The sequence below is a fragment of the Grammomys surdaster genome, unplaced genomic scaffold (genome assembly GCF_004785775.1).
Source record: "Grammomys surdaster isolate TR1022 unplaced genomic scaffold, NIH_TR_1.0 97, whole genome shotgun sequence".
Lineage (NCBI taxonomy): Eukaryota > Metazoa > Chordata > Mammalia > Rodentia > Muridae > Grammomys > Grammomys surdaster.
The window spans coordinates 8923028-8934637 of NW_021604576.1; the positions used below are offsets into that span (position 1 = coordinate 8923028).

An 11610-nucleotide genomic window follows, 5' to 3' on the forward strand; every position below is an offset into this window, starting at 1 on the left:
CTTTGATGATTTTTCATTCTTTTTGTATCTTGGTATTTTCCAAAAGATTATATTAGGTGTCAGAATGTCATTATATTAATATTATTTGTCTTTATATAATATACACGTTTTAATATGAAGGTTTGGATTACATCAGAAAATGCTAGTGGTTATTTAAGTAGTAACTCATTTGGAAGAAGTAAGTTGTTTACTTTCTGATTCATGATATCTTTTTGCACAAAGTATTTATAAGTTCCATAGAGGAGGGCTGGAGAGATGGCTCAGTGGTTAAGAGCATTGACTCTTCCAGAGGTCCTGAGTTAAATTCCCAGCAACCACATGGTGGCTCACAGCCATCTGTAATGGGATCTGATGCCCTCTTCTGGTGTGTGTGAAGAGAGCCAGCTACAGTGCACTCATACATTAAATAAATAAATAAATAAATAAATAAATAAATAAATAAATCTTTAAAAAAATTAAGAAGTTCCATAGAGCTAGTATAATGGTGCATACCCTGATTCCAGAACTCAGGATACAGAGGTGAGTTCTAGGCCAGCTAGTGCTACATAGTGAGACCTTGTCTCAAAAAAAAAATGAAAAGAATTCTATAAAAATAAATTTCAATATTATTGCTAAAAAGGCTATATTATAAATTTTGTAAATTTTAAGGTACTTGGTGCCAAGGTCCGATAACTCATAGTTTCTTTCAAATATTTAACAGTCAATTCTAATTAAGCATATATAATAATGAAAACTTAACTTTTAATGAACTAGTATATTACTATATCAGACTAAGTAATAGTAAACAATTTCAGACCATTTTTCTTAGTATGTATTTATTTCTACATAAATAATACAATATGAAATAGAATTAATTTAAAGTAATACAAAGATCTTCAAGGATTTATTCATGATATTAAACATGTTTTTATATTAGAAAGTCAAGATGATAATACCAAAGTACTGAGTCAAAAGGAAAAATAATCTTGGGGTTTATCTACTCCAGTAGGTGACAGAACTAACTGGCAAAGTGAAAACTGGGAGAGGTATCTGTATTTTTATCCAGCCATCAAAAAGTAAATACTTAGTTGTTTACTAGTTCAGCAGTCCTTATGTAATTATGAAATACTAGTAGAAATGCCAGGTCCTGGATGGTAGCCGTATATACTCTTGAAACACTTGAAGAATGTTGATGAGTTGAGATGTCTACAAAGTGAGTTCCAAAGCAGCCAGGCCTACAGAATGAGACCATGTCTTTAAAAATATGTTTATTAAAGTTTTGAAACTACACGTGGCTTTATCAGGTATTTGAATTAAATTATTTGAATTTGAGTTAAATTGAAAATAGAACATTACTTGATACCATTCTGAAAGTTCTGGTTAATACTTTGGCCATAAGAAAGACATAAAAGGTGTACCTTTTGAAATCCAGGGCATGAAATCATTTACAGATAAAATGATTATATATTAGAATATTCAGGAGAATTAGGAAATAAAGTTAGTTGACAGACTACAATAGGTAAACATCCAGAGCTTTGGAAACACCTGGGACATGAAAGATTGTTAAATGTTAAGTCATACGGTATACTTGAATAGAAAGACACAGTAAGTCAACGTGACATGTATGTGTATCCACGTACACATGGATCCGTTTTTCTTAAAGTTATAATGTAGTTACTGAAGTCCCAGCTGAAATAGAAACAGATGTTTCTAATTTGAAAAGTTCACCTAGTGGCCATGAGTCTATTGGTTCTAACATATACATATGGACTGAGGAAGGACCTTGTTTCACGTTGAAACAAGATTATGAAAATGACAGAGATGATGGATATACAAATGCAGCTGAGCTGAGTCCTTGAATAGACGAGGAGGGAAGAAGAAAACATCTTCAGCACCTTTGGGATTACAGTTTTGCAATTAACAACAGTAACAAAAATAAAAAGAAATTTGAAAAGGATGTGATGGAGGATGAGGAAGAGGGCTGGGGGATGAAGACAGTTCAGCATGTCCCCTGCCTTTGTACCTCGCAGAATGGTTACGTTTTAATAGCAGTATTGTCACGAATGTAGGCAGATGGATGCTTACATACACTATGAACATATAAATTGATACGAACATTCAGAAGGGCAACTTTTAAATGTGTGTAACTTATCCTCAAGATATAGTGTCAGTTTACCAAGATGAGCATGCATACATAATACATACAACGATATTGCAGTATTATTTGCAATAAGAAAGAGAATAGCAGGAAATAAATCAGTAAACATCTGTTATTGGCATAGTGTCACATGTCTGAAATGGAATAGGGTGGGTCTGTTTGTACAGATAAAGATGTACAGGATAGATCATTAAATAAGAAAGCAAGATGCTGAACAGTGAATATACTTTCATTCTTTTAGTGCATGCCCAAGAATAGAAGTTCATTTATCTGGAAGAGATCAGAAAACCGAACCAAACCAAGACCGAAACAAAAAATCCAACTGTTAATACTGCTGATCTCTGGCGTGTGTGGGTTACCTTACTTTCCATCTTTCTCCTGTACTAAAGTAATTTTATGAGGGGGAGGATTATGCCCCCAGGCTAGCCCGTATAGCTCCTGAATAAAAGACATGAGTTGCTATATTTTGTTAACTAGTTATGGTACTATACTGAGCAGGTTCTGAGCTATTCTAACATACATCCTAGTCATAGGCCCTGTGTTACTTGCCAGCTTAGTTTTGCCCTATTTGCTGTGGTCCATATGTGTCCTCAGGGTGATTGTCTCTGGGCCATCTTCATGGTCCAGCCTCCTCATGGTGACCTCCTTCATCCCCTACCTTTATTCTCTCCTCATTGTCCATACCTTAGACCCCACTACTCCATGTCAAGTTCTTCTTTCTTCTCTCCTGACCTGTCACAGGCTCTAGCCTATTATCCAATCAGAGATTTGGGGGCGCATTCTTTACAGAACATAGGTCACTACAGTGCTCATGTTCAGACTGCAGTCTGATCCTGGGGCACAGAACTCAGCATAACACACAGAATGCACAACACACAAGACCAAACCCAACACTTCCGTGTTTGCTTTTATAAATTTTTACCTCCATATTTTTGTTTGTGTAATAATGCTCGTGTCAACAGGGTTATCTGAATAATGAAAATTCATTAACATATTTGCGTATGATAGAGACTCTGCAGTGGTTCTTTTCACTTAAGGAGATTGAGTTTGTATTGAATACATCATGGACACTTAAAGCCAGTGAGCAGGTTTAAGATCAGGGGTTGAGAAATTGTTAAGAAGCACTATCAGAGAAGAAGCATTTAAGTGGACCTGAAACAATGAGATTTGTTCTTAGAGACAGATAATCCACCTGTACCTATATCATGGAGGATGATGAGGATTCTTGCTAACTTAGTGATGCAGTATTTAGTGTGTTTTGATAATAGCTGGGTTATATAAAGCAACATAAGATAGGCCCGGGAGAAAGTCTAGAAAAAAGACTAACTTTTGGTCAGAGCTTTTATACTAACAATTTCTATTTCCCTGTTTTTCTAACAAGTACATACATAGGCATACAAATGTCCTCAAGTCATTCTATAGCCTAGTTCAAATGCTATACAGAAATAGCAAATGTATCCCAATCCTCATTACATACAATATGGTAATCAGCAACTGCCCATATTTTATAAGTAATCTTTAAATTTATCTTAAAAATTATATTGTTGTTCATTTGAATGTTAGAATATTTGACTCAAAACAGTGAAATATGATCCAACATTAGTATGAAATTTATATTAAACTAAAGATCATTTATGTTAAAAGATATAACTACTTACAAAAGCAGAAAATTCATGTAAATGCTTTTATGTCAAAAAAACTTAACCCCTCTTATCTAAATAAGATTTTTGTCATTAAACATGCATTTTTGATATTTGATTTTATTCTGATTCTTGGTTCAATTTAGGGCACTAAGACAGCTCTTTGAAAACTAGTTTAGAAAGCCCCAACTGGAAAACAAATCTTGGACTAGTTCAAATGGATAATTGTAATTAAGGTTATCTTTTTGTTTCTAGTTTGTTAATAATATATGTTGCCCTATGGTTGCTGCGAGCTGCCTTCAGTGGGATCTGTCTTTTCCCTGCTTTCCTGGAATTCTGTATTACCTTGCTTTCTGCTTCATGGAGAACCCCTGTGTTTGAAAACACAAAGCTTACTGTGTCACTGTAATTTGAATCCTCATTCCTTTCAGGATAAATCCAAGTGAAGCTCTGAGTAACCTCATCCTCACCACTAGACTCTCCACCCACTTTGCCCCTCACTTATAAGTGGTACTTGCCTGGAAGGTGTATACTTGCACGTCTCCAGTGAAGCTGTGCTTAGCTTATCCTATTTACTGATTCCCCCAGAACTCAAAGTAGAAGTTCCTTTCTTTTATATCACCAACGACTGGCATATATAAAATCTTCTCTCTGAAAATTTTTATTATTTCAACAGTTACCAGTGTATATACCTTTGTGGTGTATAAAAATGAGTTGTCAACATGAGTTCAGAATTTAAACAATTTTTAAATGCAGTGCAGTCTAATGTACATGTTGGATAATGTGGTAAATGTTGGTTTATCTACTTTGCGAAGATAATGTTTGAAATAATTATACTGCTCTTTATTAGGCCACATTCTGTGTTTTTTTTAAAGCGATACTGTCCTTCCCTGTTGATGATCTTGGCTTTCTGTTTTATATAGCTCATTCAACTGATTCTGAATCATCTTTCACTACCAGACCTGTGTAGACTAGCACAGACTTGCAGGCTCCTCCACCAGCATTGCTGTGATCCTCTACAGTATATCCACCTCAACCTGCAGCCATACTGGGCCAAGCTAGATGATACTTCACTGGAGCTCCTACAGGCTCGCTGCGTTCTTGTCCAGTGGCTTAATCTGTCTTGGACTGGCAACAGAGGGTTCATCTCTGTATCAGGATTTAGCAGGTAGGCACAAAACCTTGTTGCAGCTTTTTATCAAGAGACTAGACTTGTGTATGAGAATGTTCACAGTAGAATTTTTAAACTGTATTTGTATATTTTGTAAGAATAAAAAGATTGATATTTATAAAAATGAATGCGTTTAACCATCCTCTTCACCTAAACTTCATAATGATGTAAGGGCCAGCTGTATCCTTTACTTAAATCCCAAGTGACTTTCAGCCGAACTGCCTTTTTTTCTTTCTCATATTTTCAGCACAGATGATTAACACATTTAAAAAACTATTTCCAAATCAAAATCTACCTCTCTAATGTGATTTGTCAGAAATGGAAAACAATTTATTACAGAACATTTTTAATTAAATCTTAATTACATGTGCAATACATCACCCAAATTTAGAAGCTCATTTAAGCTAATTATGTTGAAAATGAAATTGCATGCTAAATAGAGGACGATGCTTGCAGACCTGCCCAGGTGTTTCTGTTCCTTTCTATTTAAGCATTTAGTTTCCTTACTATTAAATGTCACCTGTTAGACATTTGAAAGCTTGCAAAAGTGCATATTCATTTAGTAATGCCATAGTAATTTTTCTTAGGATACAAACAGGTGCTTTTCTCTTAACTTTGTTGTTCTTGTATGTGCTGTATGACTCCATCATTTTTTATAAAGTCAAACGTGGAGTAGAAACTTTGGAGACAATATCTGTTATTTTAAATTAATAAATGCTCCTTTATCTTGCATGGATCTGTGTAGCCCCAGCTCTCTGTTATTACTGTTGTTTACGTTCTGTTTTGAGACAAGATCTTGCTAAGTAACCTAGGTGGCACTGAAATTGTTTTGTAGCCCAAGTAGAAATCTGTCTTTGGAATTTCCCGCTTCAAGCTCCTAAGCAGCTGGGATTGCAGGGTTATGTTGCAAGGGCCAGCTAAAGAACTTTCTATGGCAGGAAGACAAAGAAAAGGGTAGCATAATAGGTTTAGACTTTGTGGTTTGAATTGGGGGGGGGTGAAGGTAAATTGTGTTGGACAAGAGGAATGCTGCTTTCTGTCACTCAGTCCATGTGCAAAAGAGGGAAGAGACAAGTGGGCAGGAGAAAGCCAGATAGACTTTGCTTTCGAGGCCACCTCTGAGACCTTCCACCACCTTTCCAAAGTACTTTGCAGCCCGGGTTTCTGTATTGTTGTACTCGAATTCTAGTGAAACCTTAGTCCAATGCTAGTTCTCTCAGCTTAAAAAACATTCCACCTGCAAATTTGCTCAGTACTAAAAAGACCAGTAAGAACTGAAGCTAACTACATCTGTTTTGAACATGTATTGTTGACCATAAACTAAGTTAAACAGTATGAGACAGACAAGTGGCATTAGTAAATGTTGGTTCATGTTATAAAGGTCTAGCTCTTGCCTCAATGATTTCCACTAGAGAAATTAATTTTCTACTTTTAAAATTAGCAATTTAAGTCTGGCAAGATGGTTTAGTGAAAAATGGCACTTGCTGCCTAATCTCACTACTTGAGTTTGGTCCCTGGGATCCACAAGATAGAAGTTGTTAAGTTGTCCCCTGATCCTCATGGGTGTCAGGGTATGCATGCACCCACATGTATGGACACTCATGGTAAATAAGTGTAATAATAACAATTTTAAGTGAGGCCTTACTATTTTCACCCTATGCATCAAGGCATGGTAGCAGGAACTGTCGACCATGTGAAAGGATATTTGTGAAGTCTAATATAGCCCTTTGTTCTACGTAGAAGAAAAACTATGAAGGTAAACATGTTGCTTACTTTCATAAAAGTGACAAGTGGCAGCTTGTGACTGTAGAGGCCAAGGAAGACAGTGATGGTGAGGTCTGACTTTGGCACAGTGATGTCTGTGACCATGACAACAGTGAGCATACTGTAAACGTGATATTAAACAAGTTTTTAAAACTCTATAGCTTGAATAAGAAAGAAAAGAGGCATCAGTTGTGAGGAAAAAATCTCAACAGTGCTGTTCCTTTAGAACAGCAGTGGATAAGGTCTTATGTGTCTGTCAGAGTTCCAGTCTGCATTGTCAATAGCAGTTTTGCTTCTAGTTTTCAGTTTACCTGGATTCCTTGCTCTGCAGCCATCTGCATGGTCACAGAAGTAATATATCTGTTGATTACCCATATTTTACTGTGGTGGTTTAGCCAGTCAAACCACAGGTTTTTGTGAGCATTCCTTTCAGCCGCAGCCACTGTTCACATTTAGAAGTGTGTTAAATACAAAGAGAAAGGGTTCTTGCGGGGCATGCTGGAGCTTTGTCTGCTGATTGCTTTGGGTTCTCTGACTTGACTAAAGTGACAGTCATTATGACTTTGAGGCAGCCTTCTCAAAATAAACAATGAATATGCATGACTTGATTATTAATGAATCATCTATGAATAAGTGGTGGTCTATTTATACACATTACTCTGAAGATTTCTTTATGTAATATTTCAAAGAAAAAAAAAAGAACATTTTACAGTAGTGACCACTGGTGAGCTGTTCTGAATAAGTATTTGGGAAGAAGCTTGCTGTTGGTTTTGTGGCCTAAAAACCTTTCTGTCTGTGAAAGTTAGAACTGGGTAGATTTTAAAGAACGTTTTAGGAACTTTTATCATCAGAACAGAGAAGCTGGTTACATTGGAATAAACAAAAAAATTAATCAGTTATAAAAACCTACTTCCAGCCCCAAATTTATGAGTACTGCCCTTGCATACCATTACTTGTTAGGAATCAGTTCTATCTAATTCCCCTCTGCTTATACATCCCTGTCTCTTAGGTCTTGGGTATTCACTTGCCTCCCCTGTTTATGTTTTAAATCATATCATAATATTCTGCTTAAAAGCCTAGACCCCATTTTGGCAGTGTTGTTTTTCTTTCAACAGGTGCTGAGTCTCTCTGATACTCCTTCTTCTATGCAAGATTTTACCTCCTCATATTCATGTTATCAGGAAACATTTTGGGTGCTTTTTAGATTCAAGGACTTTGTCAGTTATTGCCTTGGTTGCTTTCTTGTTTCTAAGATAAAATACTCTATTGGGGAAAGCAGATTATTTTGTTTTACATTTTCAGAGGGGTACAGCAAATTCTATGACAATAGATGGGAAAGGCATGGTAGCAGGAGGAGAGGCTGGCTCCATATCCACAGTGAGGAAGTAGAGAGATACAAATCAGAGACATTAAATGCTGAATCCCCTTCTCCACAAACACAAGGCCAGTGGCCCACGACCTCCAGTGAAGCCCCATGTTCTAAAGATTATACAACCTTCTAAAACAGCACCAACACTGTTTTTCTTCTTTTCTTTTTTTTTATTGGCTATTGTATTTATTTACATTTATATGTCATCTCCTTTCCCCATGCCCCCCCCCAACCCCTCTATCTCATCCCCTCTCCACATTTTTGCTTTTATGCCATTTTAGTTACATGCAAGTATTAAAGTCAGTTCTAGGTTGAGGAACTAACAATACAGTGGATGCAAATAGTCAAGGAACAAGCAAGACAATAAACCTAGATAGTTGAATAACAAGGCAATAAACAAAGTTCTGTGAACACTCCCTTGCTAACTGTTTCTAAGGGCTTATCATGATGATCACAATATCTGAGCCTACTTCCCTGTCCTAGCCCAAAGTCATTTTCATGTCTGAAGCTTACTTCCTTGTTCTAGCCTAATATTTAGATTCCTGCCTGAGATTACTTCTTTGTTCCAGCCTAATAGTTAGATTCCTGCCTGAAATTACTTCTTTGTTCTAGCCTAATGTCAGATTCCTGCCTGAAGCCCACTTCCTTATCCTTGGCCAATGTCATATTCCTGCCAAGCAGCCAATTTCCTTGTCTTTGGCCCATGTCAGATTCTTGCCAAACAGCTGAAAAAGCTCTCTGCCTCTCCTATTTTATTTCATTAACAAGACTGAGCCTATCTTAGGTCATTCTGACAAGAATGCCTTCCTTACCCATCATGGAATATGCATTATCAAAAGCAATGCCCTTCTGTCTTAGATTGGTAAGGCTGTGTGCAGAATCTTACTCATCCTTGACTTGCCAGCCTATTAATTTGATAACTCTGTCTCGGGGTCAGTTTTCAGTTTCATGCCATGTACTTTGGCTGCCAACATGTTGATGTTGTTAAAGACAAGCTTTCACACGATGGACATGAATAAAAGTATTCCCAGGACAAAAAGGGCTAACATGATCAAGCTTTATATGCCATTCTTGAAGCTTGACCAAAATGAAAATATTGACCTCAGGCCATGGGTAATTGTATCAGCAGCATCTGCCAAATCAACACTCAGCAGAACAGCATTCTGTAAATTCATAAGCTCACTATGCAAAGTTAAAACATCCAGAGAGGTGTTCGTGTCTTTAAAAATTTTCCTAATTATAATGACTATCATTGTAAATTTTAGAAGTAACACAATTCCAATGGTATTTGTCGTGACATTCGAGATGGCTCCTTACTCTTAAACTCTGAACCTCCTTCCAATAATTTGAATAGGATAAAGAGCATCAATCCATTGTTCCAAACACCTATCTAAATCCTCTTGTGTACTCAACACATTAGTGCCATTTACTAAATGATTAACAAAAGTAGCTGTCTTAACTTCTTGTGTCAAAGCAATTGAAGAAGCAGTGGTACTAGCAATTAATGTAATTAAAGCTGTTATACAGGGATAATCAGTTCCACTACTGTCTTACTTCTGCTTAAAGCCTGACTCACTTCTTCCAGTATTTGCAAGCTTTTTACAGAATACCATTATTATTTCTGTAATACTCAAGGCAATAAAATAAAAGCTTGTTGAAAGACCTCTGTAACAGACATGCCAGATTTCAACACACCAACACAATTAGTATACAGTCAATGCAATTTACATTAAATACTGTAGAAGAAACAAAACTCATTTTAACTTGGCAATTAAAAGAGCCTTAACACATGTACTAACACTTGTTTGAAATCCAGATCCTGTCTCAACTTTATCTCTTGCTAACATAACATCATAGAGAACTGCAACTAACTTCCAAATATGTCTCTGAAAATGTCCAGTTCCAGCCTTCCAAATGAAGATTGTTATTTCCAATATTGGATTGATTTCTAGACCAGTCCATGATTAAGTCTGAATAACTGGTCACATTTAAGAAAAATACAAGAGGCATTATAACTTCTCTTCTTGATTCTCTATTACACAGGGTCTAAAAACTTAAGGCAAGGCAGTTTGACCCATCAGGAGTATAGGTAAGCAAAGGTTGGTCAGGAACATAGGTCCTATACAACTTCCCAGTCACCATGGTCAGGGCACTCAGCAACCTCACAGGTCAGCATCATTCTTTGTCCCAGCATCAGCATGTCTCACCCTTTGCTGTGGCAGCCAACATGTTCCTTTAGCATCCTGCAGAAAGAACAGAAACATGCCCTCTTCCCCATATTAAATACCTGATCAGGATCATGCCATATGCCAGTAAGTGGATCCTGCCTTTTCACCTATGCATAAGTATGCCTAGTTATAGAGTGCCATAGACACCCAGCAGAAAGTTCCTTGGCATCCAAATTTTTTTTAAAAATTAAAATAAAAAGAACATAATTTAGATAAATTTTTGGTGTACGGGGATATACCTCCCCCTTTTTTATTTCATGAAGATATTATTTTAACATTCCATGGTGCTTTGTGCTTCCACAGTGCTTTGTCCTTGAGGATTATAAGGAATCCCCGTAATATGGATAGTATTGAATTGTTGACAAAAAGTCTCGAATGCTTGACTGAGATAGCCAGTTCCATTATCTGTTTTATTATTACAATTATTGGATAATTTTTATTTACATTTCAGATGTTATCCCCTTTCCCCATTCTGCCCCTCCCCAGAAACCCCCATCTGATCCTCCCTCCTACTGCTTTTATGAGGGTGTGCCCCAACTCATCCACCCACTTCCACCTCCTGGCCCTCAAATTCCCCACACTGGAGCTTCCAGCCTTCTTGTGATCAACACCCTCCTTTCCCACTGATGCCAGACAAGGCCATCCTCCACTACATATACAGCTGAAGCCATGGGTCCCTCCAAGTGTGTTCCCAGGCTGGTTGTTTAGACCCTGAGAGCTCTGGTTGGTTGGTATTGTTGCTTTCCCCATATAGGGTCACGAGCCCCTTCAGCTCCTTCAGTCTTCTCTCTCACTCCTCCATTGGGGACCTCATGTTCAGTTCACTGGTTAGCTGTGAGCATCTACCTCTGAATGTGTCAGTCTCTGGCAGAGCCTCTCAGGAGGCCAGTATATCAAGCTCCTGTCGGCATGCACTTTCTGGCATCCACAACACTGTTTGCATTTGTTGGTTGCACATGGGATGGATTCCTAGGTTAGGCAGTCTCCAGATGGTCCCTCCTCTAGTCTCTGCTCCACACTTTGCTCTCCTGAATATTTTGTTACTCCTTCTAAGAAGGACCGAAGCACCCACACTTTGTTCTTTCTTCATCTTGAGCTTCATGTGTCTGTGAGTTGTATCTTGGCTATGGTGAGTTTTTGGTTAATATCCACTTCTCAGTGAGTGCATACCATGTGTGCTCTTTTGTGATTAGGTTACCTCACTCAGGATGACATTCTCTAGTTCCATCCATTTGTGTAGGAATTTCATGAATTCATTGTTCTTTTTTTCTTTCTTACTTCTTTTTTTTTTTTTTTTTTTT

General features: G+C 37.3%; 1 protein-coding gene across 4 annotated transcripts in view; it reads left to right on the plus strand.

Moving 5' to 3' along the window:
• Fbxl4 (F-box and leucine rich repeat protein 4) overlaps window positions 1–11610 on the plus strand; it is an 81869-nt gene that overhangs the window by 25693 nt on the left and 44566 nt on the right. For 2 of the 4 annotated variants that reach the window (XM_028780851.1, XM_028780848.1), the window contains exons 5-6: window positions 2379–2525; window positions 4701–4945. In XM_028780851.1, coding sequence (XP_028636684.1) covers window positions 2379–2525; window positions 4701–4945 — 392 coding nt within the window. The remainder of the gene's footprint in view (window positions 1–2378; window positions 2526–4700; window positions 4946–11610) is intronic. The other 2 variants (XM_028780858.1, XM_028780864.1) reach the window with 2 other exon arrangements.